This window comes from Nerophis lumbriciformis, linkage group LG26, assembly GCF_033978685.3.
Source record: "Nerophis lumbriciformis linkage group LG26, RoL_Nlum_v2.1, whole genome shotgun sequence".
NCBI lineage: Eukaryota > Metazoa > Chordata > Actinopteri > Syngnathiformes > Syngnathidae > Nerophis > Nerophis lumbriciformis.
Window position 1 is genome coordinate 654,083 of NC_084573.2, and position 13,418 is coordinate 667,500.

Genomic DNA, 13,418 nt, shown 5'->3' on the forward strand with positions numbered 1-13,418 from the left:
TTTTGAGGACAAAAATTAATTTAGTCCATTTGTAACACAAAATAATGTGGAAAAAGTGAAGCGTTGTGAATACTTATGTACATTTGATTTGATTTATTCTTAATGAAATTGCAAATGTACAAAAAATTACATTTTCGGGGTCATTTGTGTAGAATTTTGAGGACAAAAATTGATTTAGTCCATTTGTAACACAACAAAATGCGGAAAAAGTGAAGCACTGTAAATACTTCCCGTATGTACATGTGATTTATTTTTTTAATCTTTAATAAATTTGCAAATGTAAAATGAATTTTGGTGGGGTTTTTTGTGTAGAATTTGGACAAAAATGAATTTAGTCCAATTGTAACACAAAAAATGTGGAAAAAGTAAAGCGTTGTGAATACTTATGTACATTTGATTTTTTTTATCTTTAATAAATTTGTGTTTTTGAGTAATTTGTGTAGAATTTTGAGGACAAAAATGAATTTAGTCCATTTGTAATACAGCAAAATGTGGAGAAAGTGAAGATGTATGAAAACTCATGTACATTAGATTTTATTTATCGTTAATAAATTCTCAAATTTACAAAAGTAAATTTTGGGGGTAATTTGTGTAGAATTTTGAGTACAAAAATGTATTTAGTCCATTTGTAACAACAAAAAGTGAAGCGTTGTGAATACTTAGTACATGTGATTATTTTTGTTTTAATCTTTAGTAAATTTGCAAATTTTTAAAAAGTACATTTTCGGGGTAATTTGTGTAGAATTTTGAGGACAAAAATGAATTTAGTCCATTTGTAACACAAAAAAATGTGGGAAAAGTGAAGTGCTGTGAATACTTATGTACATTTGATTTGATTTATTCTTAATAAAATTGCAAATGTACAAAAAATTACATTTTCGGGGTCATTTGTGTAGAATTTTGAGGACAAAAATTGATTTAGTCCATTTGTAACACAACAAAATGCGGAAAAAGTGAAGCGCTGTAAATACTTATGTACATTTAATTTTTTTATTTTTAATAAATTTGTGTTTTTGAGTAATTTGTGTAGAATTCGGAGGACAAAAATGAATTTAGTCCATTTGTAACACAAAAACTGTGGAAAAAGTGAAGCGTTGTGAATACTTATGTACATTTGATTTTTTTAATCTTTAATAAATTTGTGTTTTTGAGTAATTTGTGTAGAATTTTGAGGACTAAAAAATGAATTTGGTCCATTTGTAAGACAAGAAAAAGTGAAGCGCTGTGAATACTTGTGGGAAGTAAAGTGTCATATTAAAGACGTTGGGCGTCACATGAGGTTCTATCACTTCCGTCGTCACGCAACTATTTTATTCTCCCTAATTCAGGATCCTACTTGTGATTTTGAAGAATAGAAGCAAGTGGCCATTCTTATTCCTAATCGCTGTTACTTTCTGCAGCATTTGTTTAAGGCAAGAGAAGATCGGAGGATGCGTGCTGGACTGGTCCTAGTCCTAGTCCTAGTCCTGCTGACACGTAATAAAAGCCAACATGTCCTGGTGTCTTTAGACGAGTGCTGACGTGTCTGTTTCCACCGCAGGTCTAGTCGGGACCGTGAGATTTCAGCCTCCTGCACCCAAAGTGGTCACCAAAGAGTCTCGGGTGGATTTCCACTGCAGTCACGACGACGACAAGCAGGACGTGATGCTGTGGTACCACCAGGGCAGAGGCAGGCGCCCCATCACCGTAGTAGGCTCCAGCTATGTGGGCAACAAGCCTCAGCACGGCCGGCGCTTCAACATCACCAGAGAGGCCACGCAGAGAGGAGTTCTCAGCATTCACAGAGTGGCTGCGTCGGATGCAGGTGTGTACTTCTGTGGAACTAGCACACGGTGACACGCTTTAGTGGCGCCCCTCGCTCATAAGTCCACTTTCACATCCTTCAATGTTGCTGTGGCAAAGCTTTACTCGCCCTTTGATGAGCGGCGCCAATGCCAAAATAGTATTGGGACTAGGACCCCAACGCAGAGAACAAATAGAGCGCTCAAAAAGTAGTGTGGAAAAATAACTAAGGACGCACACAAAAGGAGTGGAGAAACAGAAAAGGCACACAGTGAGTGGAGCCAAAGCAGAGGAGGCGTACACGACTGGAAGGGTGAAACATCGGGAATCTACTGGTCCAGAGTGAATGGACTGGAGAGCATGATCAATCTTAATGAAAGACAACATTTTGCATTCAGTATGTGTAAAGTATTAGTCCATGTTTGCTTTGTACACAGCGAGCTCGACAGCGTGTATTGTTGTACTAGCAAGCAGAGAAGAAATAATAACAACAACAAAAAAGTAGTGTGGAAAAATAACTAAGGACGCACACAAAAGGAGTGGAGAAACAGAAAAGGCGTGGGGAGAAAACAGTTACTATTATGCGGCACAGGAAGGAGAAGCGTGAGTGGAGCCAAAGCAGAGGAGGCGTACACGGCTGGAAGGGTGAACCATCAGGAATCTACTGGCGCCGAGTGAATGGACTGGAGAGCTTGAAAGGGAACTGCACTTTTTAGGGGATGTTGCCGATCGTTCACAATACTAACGAAAGACAACATTTTGGGGTTTTCTTTTGCATTTTAATTCGTAAAAATCGAGTTGTTTTTGGTGGAGGTAAATCACTTTTAAAATGCATTTAAAAAGCATCAACAATACTTAATTTCCGGAACAACGTCTGTTGAAGAATTTTCTTACTTCTTGCCGGAAGTAAGAAAACACATTTGTTGCAGGATGTAAGAACACACATTTGTTGCAGGAAGTAAGAACAAACATTTGTTGCCGGAAGTAAGAACACACATTTGTTGCAGGAAGTAAGAACACACATATCTTGCAGGAAGTAAGAACAAACATTTGTTGCCGGAAGTAAGAACACACATTTGTTGCAGGAAGTAAGAACACACATATCTTGCAGGAAGTAAAAACAAACATTTGTTGCCGGAAGTAAGAAGACACATTTGTTGTAGGAAGTAAGAACACACATTAGTTAAAGGAAGTAAGAACCCACGTTTGTAGCCGGAAGTAAGAACACGCATTTGTTGCAGGAAGTAAGAACACACATTTGTTGCCGGAAGAAAGAACATACATTTGTTGCAGGAAGTAAGAACAAACATTTGTTGCCGGAAGTAAGAACACACATTTGTTGCAGGAAGTAAGAACACACATTTGTTGTAGGAAGTAAGAACACACATTAGTTAAAGGAAGTAAGAACACACATTTGTTGCCGGAAGTAAGAACACACATTTGTTGCAGGAAGTAAGAACACACATTTGTTGCAGGAAGTAAGAACACACATTTGTTGTAGGAAGTAAGAACACACATTAGTTAAAGGAAGTAAGCACACACATTTGTTGTAGGAAGAAAGAACACACATTAGTTAAAGGAAGTAAGAACACACATTTGTTGCCGGAAGTAAGAACACACATTTGTTGCAGGAAGTAAGAACACACATTTCTTGCCGGATGTAAGAACACACATTTGTTGCCTGAAGTAAGAAGACACATTTGTTGTAGGAAGTAAGAACACACATTAGTTAAAGGAAGTAAGAACACACGTTTGTTGCCGGAAGTAAGAACACACATTTGTTGAAGGAAGTAAGAACAAACATTTGTTGCAGGGAGTAAGAACACACATTTGTTGCCGGAAGTAAGAACACACATTTGTTGCAGGACGTAAGAACACACATTTGTTGCCGGAAGTAAGAACACACATTTGTTGCCGGAAGTAAGAACACATATTTGTTGCCGGAAGTAAGAACACACATTTGTTGCAGGAAGTAAGAACACACATTTGTTGCAGGAAGTAAGAACACACATTTCTTGCCGGAAGTAAAACACACATTTGTTGCAGGAAGTAAGAACACACATTTGTTGCTGGAAGTAAGAACACCCGTTTGTTGCCGGAAGTAAGAACACACATTTGTTGCAGGAAGTAAGAACACACATTTGTTGCAAGAAGTAAGAACACACATTTGTTGCCGGAAGTAAGAACACGCATTTGTTGCCAGAAGTAAGAACACACATTTTTATCCGGTAGTATGAACACACATTTGTTGCAGGGAGTAAGAACACACATTTGTTGCAGGGAGTAAGAACATGCATTTGTATCCAGAAGTAAGAACACACATTTGTTGCCGGAAGTAAGAACACACATTTGTTGCCGGAAGTAAGAACACGCATTTTAATCTGGAAGTAAGCACACAAATTTGTTGCAGGAAGTAAGAACACACATTTGTTGCCGGAAGTAAGAACACACATTTGTTGCCAGAAGTAAGCACACACATTTGTTGCCGGAAGTAAGAACACGCATTTGTTGCAGGAAGTAAGAACACACATTTGTTGCAGGAAGTAAGAACACACATTTTTTTGCCGGATGTAAGAACACGCATTTGTTGCAGGAAGTAAGAACACTTATTTGTTGCCGGAAGTAAGAACACACATTTGTTGCCAGAAGTAAGCGCACACATTTGTTGCCGTAAGTAAGAACGCGCATTTGTTGCAGGAAGTAAGAACATACATTTGTTGCAGGAAGTAAGAACACACATTTCTTGCCGCATGTAAGAACACACATTTGTTGCAGGTAGTAATAACACACATTTCTTGCTGGATGTAAGAACACACATTTGTTGCAGGAAGTAAGAACACACATTTCTTGCCGGATGTAAGAACACACATTTGTTGCTGGAAGTAAGAACCCCCCAATTCTTGCCGGAAGTAAGAACACACATTTGTTGCAGGAAGTAAGAACACACATTTGTTGCAGGAAGTAAGAACACACATTTCTTGCCGGATGTAAGAACACACATTTGTTGCAGGAAGTAAGAACACTTATTTGTTGCCGGAAGTAAGAACACATATTTGTTGCCAGAAGTAAGCACACACATTTGTTGCCGGAAGTAAGAACACGCATTTGTTGCAGGAAGTAAGAACACACATTTGTTGCAGGAAATAAGAACACACATTTCTTGCCGGATGTAAGAACACACATTTGTTGCAGGAAGTAAGAACACACATTTGTTGCCGGAAGTAAGAACACACATTTGTTGCTGGAAGTAAGAACCCCCCAATTCTTGCCGGAAGTAAGAACACACATTTGTTGCAGGAAGTAAGAACACACATTTCTTGCCGGATATAAGAGCACACATTTGTTGAAGGAAGTAAGAACACTTATTTGTTGCCGGAAGTAAGAACACACATTTGTTGCTGGAAGTAAGAACCCCCCAATTCTTGCCGGAAGTAAGAACACACATTTGTTGCAGGAAGTAAGAACACACATTTCTTGCCGGATATAAGAGCACACATTTGTTGAAGGAAGTAAGAACACTTATTTGTTGCCGGAAGTAAGAACACACATTTGTTGCTGGAAGTAAGAACCCCCCAATTCTTGCCGGAAGTAAGAACACACATTTGTTGCAGGAAGTAAGAACACACATTTCTTGCCGGATATAAGAGCACACATTTGTTGAAGGAAGTAAGAACACTTATTTGTTGCCGGAAGTAAGAACACACATTTGTTGCTGGAAGTAAGAACCCCCCAATTCTTGCCGGAAGTAAGAACACACATTTGTTGCAGGAAGTAAGAACACACATTTCTTGCCGGATATAAGAGCACACATTTGTTGAAGGAAGTAAGAACACTTATTTGTTGCCGGAAGTAAGAACACACATTTGTTGCTGGAAGTAAGAACCCCCCAATTCTTGCCGGAAGTAAGAACACACATTTGTTGCAGGAAGTAAGAACACACATTTCTTGCCGGATATAAGAGCACACATTTGTTGAAGGAAGTAAGAACACTTATTTGTTGCCGGAAGTAAGAACACACATTTGTTGCTGGAAGTAAGAACCCCCCAATTCTTGCCGGAAGTAAGAACACACATTTGTTGCAGGAAGTAAGAACACACATTTCTTGCCGGATATAAGAGCACACATTTGTTGAAGGAAGTAAGAACACTTATTTGTTGCCGGAAGTAAGAACACACATTTGTTGCTGGAAGTAAGAACCCCCCAATTCTTGCCGGAAGTAAGAACACACATTTGTTGCAGGAAGTAAGAACACACATTTCTTGCCGGATATAAGAGCACACATTTGTTGAAGGAAGTAAGAACACTTATTTGTTGCCGGAAGTAAGAACACACATTTGTTGCTGGAAGTAAGAACCCCCCAATTCTTGCCGGAAGTAAGAACACACATTTGTTGCAGGAAGTAAGAACACACATTTCTTGCCGGATATAAGAGCACACATTTGTTGAAGGAAGTAAGAACACTTATTTGTTGCCGGAAGTAAGAACACACATTTGTTGCTGGAAGTAAGAACCCCCCAATTCTTGCCGGAAGTAAGAACACACATTTGTTGCAGGAAGTAAGAACACACATTTCTTGCCGGATATAAGAGCACACATTTGTTGAAGGAAGTAAGAACACTTATTTGTTGCCGGAAGTAAGAACACACATTTGTTGCTGGAAGTAAGAACCCCCCAATTCTTGCCGGAAGTAAGAACACACATTTGTTGCAGGAAGTAAGAACACACATTTCTTGCCGGATATAAGAGCACACATTTGTTGAAGGAAGTAAGAACACTTATTTGTTGCCGGAAGTAAGAACACACATTTGTTGCTGGAAGTAAGAACCCCCCAATTCTTGCCGGAAGTAAGAACACACATTTGTTGCAGGAAGTAAGAACACACATTTGTTGCAGGAAGTAAGAACACACATTTCTTGCCGGATATAAGAGCACACATTTGTTGAAGGAAGTAAGAACACTTATTTGTTGCCGGAAGTAAGAACACACATTTGTTGCTGGAAGTAAGAACCCCCCAATTCTTGCCGGAAGTAAGAACACACATTTGTTGCCGGAAGTAAGAACACACATTTGTTGCTGGAAGTAAGAACCCCCCAATTCTTGCCGGAAGTAAGAACACACATTTGTTGCAGGAAGTAAGAACACACATTTCTTGCCGGATATAAGAGCACACATTTGTTGAAGGAAGTAAGAACACTTATTTGTTGCCGGAAGTAAGAACACACATTTGTTGCTGGAAGTAAGAACCCCCCAATTCTTGCCGGAAGTAAGAACACACATTTGTTGCAGGAAGTAAGAACACACATTTCTTGCCGGATATAAGAGCACACATTTGTTGAAGGAAGTAAGAACACTTATTTGTTGCCGGAAGTAAGAACACACATTTGTTGCTGGAAGTAAGAACCCCCCAATTCTTGCCGGAAGTAAGAACACACATTTGTTGCAGGAAGTAAGAACACACATTTCTTGCCGGATATAAGAGCACACATTTGTTGAAGGAAGTAAGAACACTTATTTGTTGCCGGAAGTAAGAACACACATTTGTTGCTGGAAGTAAGAACCCCCCAATTCTTGCCGGAAGTAAGAACACACATTTGTTGCAGGAAGTAAGAACACACATTTCTTGCCGGATATAAGAGCACACATTTGTTGAAGGAAGTAAGAACACTTATTTGTTGCCGGAAGTAAGAACACACATTTGTTGCTGGAAGTAAGAACCCCCCAATTCTTGCCGGAAGTAAGAACACACATTTGTTGCAGGAAGTAAGAACACACATTTCTTGCCGGATATAAGAGCACACATTTGTTGAAGGAAGTAAGAACACTTATTTGTTGCCGGAAGTAAGAACACACATTTGTTGCTGGAAGTAAGAACCCCCCAATTCTTGCCGGAAGTAAGAACACACATTTGTTGCAGGAAGTAAGAACACACATTTCTTGCCGGATATAAGAGCACACATTTGTTGAAGGAAGTAAGAACACTTATTTGTTGCCGGAAGTAAGAACACACATTTGTTGCTGGAAGTAAGAACCCCCCAATTCTTGCCGGAAGTAAGAACACACATTTGTTGCCGGAAGTAAGAACACACATTTGTTGCTGGAAGTAAGAACCCCCCAATTCTTGCCGGAAGTAAGAACACACATTTGTTGCAGGAAGTAAGAACACACATTTCTTGCCGGATATAAGAGCACACATTTGTTGAAGGAAGTAAGAACACTTATTTGTTGCCGGAAGTAAGAACACACATTTGTTGCTGGAAGTAAGAACCCCCCAATTCTTGCCGGAAGTAAGAACACACATTTGTTGCAGGAAGTAAGAACACACATTTCTTGCCGGATATAAGAGCACACATTTGTTGAAGGAAGTAAGAACACTTATTTGTTGCCGGAAGTAAGAACACACATTTGTTGCTGGAAGTAAGAACCCCCCAATTCTTGCCGGAAGTAAGAACACACATTTGTTGCAGGAAGTAAGAACACACATTTCTTGCCGGATATAAGAGCACACATTTGTTGAAGGAAGTAAGAACACTTATTTGTTGCCGGAAGTAAGAACACACATTTGTTGCTGGAAGTAAGAACCCCCCAATTCTTGCCGGAAGTAAGAACACACATTTGTTGCCGGAAGTAAGAACACACATTTGTTGCTGGAAGTAAGAACCCCCCAATTCTTGCCGGAAGTAAGAACACACATTTGTTGCAGGAAGTAAGAACACACATTTCTTGCCGGATATAAGAGCACACATTTGTTGAAGGAAGTAAGAACACTTATTTGTTGCCGGAAGTAAGAACACACATTTGTTGCTGGAAGTAAGAACCCCCCAATTCTTGCCGGAAGTAAGAACACACATTTGTTGCAGGAAGTAAGAACACACATTTCTTGCCGGATATAAGAGCACACATTTGTTGAAGGAAGTAAGAACACTTATTTGTTGCCGGAAGTAAGAACACACATTTGTTGCTGGAAGTAAGAACCCCCCAATTCTTGCCGGAAGTAAGAACACACATTTGTTGCAGGAAGTAAGAACACACATTTCTTGCCGGATATAAGAGCACACATTTGTTGAAGGAAGTAAGAACACTTATTTGTTGCCGGAAGTAAGAACACACATTTGTTGCTGGAAGTAAGAACCCCCCAATTCTTGCCGGAAGTAAGAACACACATTTGTTGCAGGAAGTAAGAACACACATTTCTTGCCGGATATAAGAGCACACATTTGTTGAAGGAAGTAAGAACACTTATTTGTTGCCGGAAGTAAGAACACACATTTGTTGCTGGAAGTAAGAACCCCCCAATTCTTGCCGGAAGTAAGAACACACATTTGTTGCAGGAAGTAAGAACACACATTTCTTGCCGGATATAAGAGCACACATTTGTTGAAGGAAGTAAGAACACTTATTTGTTGCCGGAAGTAAGAACACACATTTGTTGCTGGAAGTAAGAACCCCCCAATTCTTGCCGGAAGTAAGAACACACATTTGTTGCAGGAAGTAAGAACACACATTTCTTGCCGGATATAAGAGCACACATTTGTTGAAGGAAGTAAGAACACTTATTTGTTGCCGGAAGTAAGAACACACATTTGTTGCTGGAAGTAAGAACCCCCCAATTCTTGCCGGAAGTAAGAACACACATTTGTTGCAGGAAGTAAGAACACACATTTCTTGCCGGATATAAGAGCACACATTTGTTGAAGGAAGTAAGAACACTTATTTGTTGCCGGAAGTAAGAACACACATTTGTTGCTGGAAGTAAGAACCCCCCAATTCTTGCCGGAAGTAAGAACACACATTTGTTGCAGGAAGTAAGAACACACATTTCTTGCCGGATATAAGAGCACACATTTGTTGAAGGAAGTAAGAACACTTATTTGTTGCCGGAAGTAAGAACACACATTTGTTGCTGGAAGTAAGAACCCCCCAATTCTTGCCGGAAGTAAGAACACACATTTGTTGCAGGAAGTAAGAACACACATTTCTTGCCGGATATAAGAGCACACATTTGTTGAAGGAAGTAAGAACACTTATTTGTTGCCGGAAGTAAGAACACACATTTGTTGCTGGAAGTAAGAACCCCCCAATTCTTGCCGGAAGTAAGAACACACATTTGTTGCAGGAAGTAAGAACACACATTTCTTGCCGGATATAAGAGCACACATTTGTTGAAGGAAGTAAGAACACTTATTTGTTGCCGGAAGTAAGAACACACATTTGTTGCTGGAAGTAAGAACCCCCCAATTCTTGCCGGAAGTAAGAACACACATTTGTTGCAGGAAGTAAGAACACACATTTGTTGCAGGAAGTAAGAACACACATTTCTTGCCGGATATAAGAGCACACATTTGTTGAAGGAAGTAAGAACACTTATTTGTTGCCGGAAGTAAGAACACACATTTGTTGCTGGAAGTAAGAACCCCCCAATTCTTGCCGGAAGTAAGAACACACATTTGTTGCCGGAAGTAAGAACACACATTTGTTGCTGGAAGTAAGAACCCCCCAATTCTTGCCGGAAGTAAGAACACACATTTGTTGCAGGAAGTAAGAACACACATTTCTTGCCGGATATAAGAGCACACATTTGTTGAAGGAAGTAAGAACACTTATTTGTTGCCGGAAGTAAGAACACACATTTGTTGCTGGAAGTAAGAACCCCCCAATTCTTGCCGGAAGTAAGAACACACATTTGTTGCAGGAAGTAAGAACACACATTTCTTGCCGGATATAAGAGCACACATTTGTTGAAGGAAGTAAGAACACTTATTTGTTGCCGGAAGTAAGAACACACATTTGTTGCTGGAAGTAAGAACCCCCCAATTCTTGCCGGAAGTAAGAACACACATTTGTTGCAGGAAGTAAGAACACACATTTCTTGCCGGATATAAGAGCACACATTTGTTGAAGGAAGTAAGAACACTTATTTGTTGCCGGAAGTAAGAACACACATTTGTTGCTGAAAGTGTGTTGCTGTGAAAACAGAAATCACTGCACTGATGAAATAAGTTGTTTTGAACATTGGAAGTAAAGCCTTACATCATTTATTTATTTTTAAGAAGTTGATGTGGTATTAATGTGAGGCCAGGACAGGATAGTGAAGTGTTGTAAATAAGTAGCAACATTAGTGTTGTGCACATGTCTGCATGTTCTTTGAACAAATGAATAATGTGAACTCATTCACTTTTCTGTGCAGAACAATCCAGCAGGACTTGGACAAGACAATTTAAAGGACAAAAAGAAATGACACAAAACAGTTTGGATGATCATTTAAAAACAAAGTATTTTTACAACTTCTATAAATGAATAAACTCGCAGCTGTGATTAATTTCCTCTGCCTTCATTGCTAATAATTATACGATTAAATGACATTTATGTTATGTGTTATATTGATACTTTTGTACATTTTTAGTCTACTTTATACATTTTGTTTCCGCTCTCTTTTTGTGCCCTTGTGTGCATTATCCTTTCCATCCTTAGCCTTTCCATCCTTGGTAACTGAGATACTGTGTTGAACACTTTCCCTTGTGGGTCAGAAAAGTTTGTCTAAGTCTAAATCTGATGTCTAATATGATACTACAAAAGTATGTATATCATCCCTACAAGCCTGTTTCAGGCTTGTAGGGATGATATAGCCTCTGTGTCTACTGTGTGTATCTACTGTGTGACATGCTGCAGTTGGCATGGCTCCTGTGGTTGCAAAGGTGTGAAAAGAGGTTTTAGAGTGAGGCGTTCACACTGTGGGTCCAGAGCCACTGCTGCTTCCGAGGTTCACTTTGACGCAGGAACTAAGTTAATCGTGCTCGGTAAGAAGTCCTCTTACTATAATATCATGTTATTGTGACAACTGTATTCATAGACCACATAGGACTAATGAAGATGGTGTTCATAGACTACATAGGACTAATGAAGATGGTGTTCATAGACCACATAGGACTAATGAAGATGGTGTTCATAGACTACATAGGACTAATGAAGATGGTGTTCATAGACTACATAGGACTAATGAAGATGGTGTTCATAGACTACATAGGACTAATGAAGATGGTGTTCATAGACTACATAGGACTAATGAAGATGGTGTTCATAGACTACATAGGACTAATGAAGATGGTGTTCATAGACCACATAGGACTAATGAAGATGGTGTTCATAGTCCACATAGGACTAATGAAAATGGTGTTCATAGACCACATAGGACTAATGAAGATGGTGTTCATAGACTACATAGGACTAATGAAGATGGTGTTCATAGACTACATAGGACTAATGAGGATGGTGTTCATAGACTACATAGGACTAATGAAGATGGTGTTCATAGACTACATAGGACTAATGAAGATGGTGTTCATAGACCACATAGGACTAATGAAGATGGTGTTCATAGACTACATAGGACTAATGAAGATGGTGTTCATAGACTACATAGGACTAATGAAGATGGTGTTCATAGACCACATAGGACTAATGAAGATGGTGTTCAAAGACTACATAGGACTAATGAAGATGGTGTTCATAGTCTACATAGGACTAATGAAGATGGTGCCTTCACATGTCTTTGTTAACACCAGGAGTTTTAACCTGTTGACTTCATCACACATATAATTTGAAGTCAGACTGTGTTGTATGTGTATATATATATATATATATATGTATGTGTATATATATATATATATATATATATGTATATATATATATATATATATATATATATATATATATATATATATATATATATGTATGTATGTATGTACGTACGTACAACATGTGTGTGTGTGTGTGTATATATGCATATATATATATATGCATGTATACATACATGCATACATATATTACAATATATATATGTATATATATATACATGTATATGTGAGCACTAGAACTGGGTGAAGTAGTTCCCAGTTCTAGTGTGTGAGTACTAGAACTGGGTGTAGTAATGTGAGTACTAGAACTGGGTGTAGTCATGTGAGTACTAGAACTGGGTGTAGTCATGTGAGCACTAGAACTGGGTGTAGTAATGTGAGTACTAGAACTGGGTGTAGTCATGTGAGTACTAGAACTGGGTGTAGTAATGTGAGCACTAGAACTGGGTGTAGTAATGTGAGTACTAGAACTGGGTGTAGTAATGTGAGCACTAGAACTGGGTGTAGTAATGTGAGTACTAGAACTGGGTGTAGTAATTTGAGTACTAGAACTGGGTGTAGTAATGTGAGTACTAAAACTGGGTGTAGTAATGTGAGTACTAGAACTGGGTGTAGTAATGTGAGTACTAGAACTGGGTGTAGTCATGTGAGTACTAGAACTGGGTGTAGTAATGTGAGTACTAGAACTGGGTGTAGTAATGTGAGTACTAGTACTGGGTGTAGTCATGTGAGTACTAGAACTGGGTGTAGTAATGTGAGTACTAGAACTGGGTGTAGTAATGTGAGTACTAGAACTGGGTGTAGTAATGTGAGTACTAGAACTGGGTGTTGTAATGTGAGTACTAGAACTGGGTGTAGTAATGTGAGTACTAGAACTGGGTGTAGTAATGGACAAATGGGGCCAATAGTTTTGTTTTATTTTGTGTGTGTTTTTCACTTTTCTCCCCTTGTCTTTAAAAGCCTAACCAGTACGCCAACAAAAATGGCAAGAGGACCGAACTCGGT

The 13,418-nt window shown here is 39.1% G+C and overlaps 1 protein-coding gene across 1 annotated transcript in view; it reads left to right on the forward strand.

Moving 5' to 3' along the window:
* Nucleotides 1-1,361: 1,361 nt before the first annotated feature.
* Nucleotides 1,362-13,418, forward strand: part of LOC133623545 (M1-specific T cell receptor beta chain-like) — an 18,250-nt gene continuing 6,193 nt past the window's right edge. Inside the window, exons 1-4 of the mRNA XM_061986762.1 lie at nt 1,362-1,476; nt 1,541-1,804; nt 10,967-11,051; nt 11,449-11,576. Of these exons, the coding sequence (XP_061842746.1) occupies nt 1,431-1,476; nt 1,541-1,804; nt 10,967-11,051; nt 11,449-11,576 (523 nt within the window). The 5' untranslated portion in view covers nt 1,362-1,430. The remainder of the gene's footprint in view (nt 1,477-1,540; nt 1,805-10,966; nt 11,052-11,448; nt 11,577-13,418) is intronic.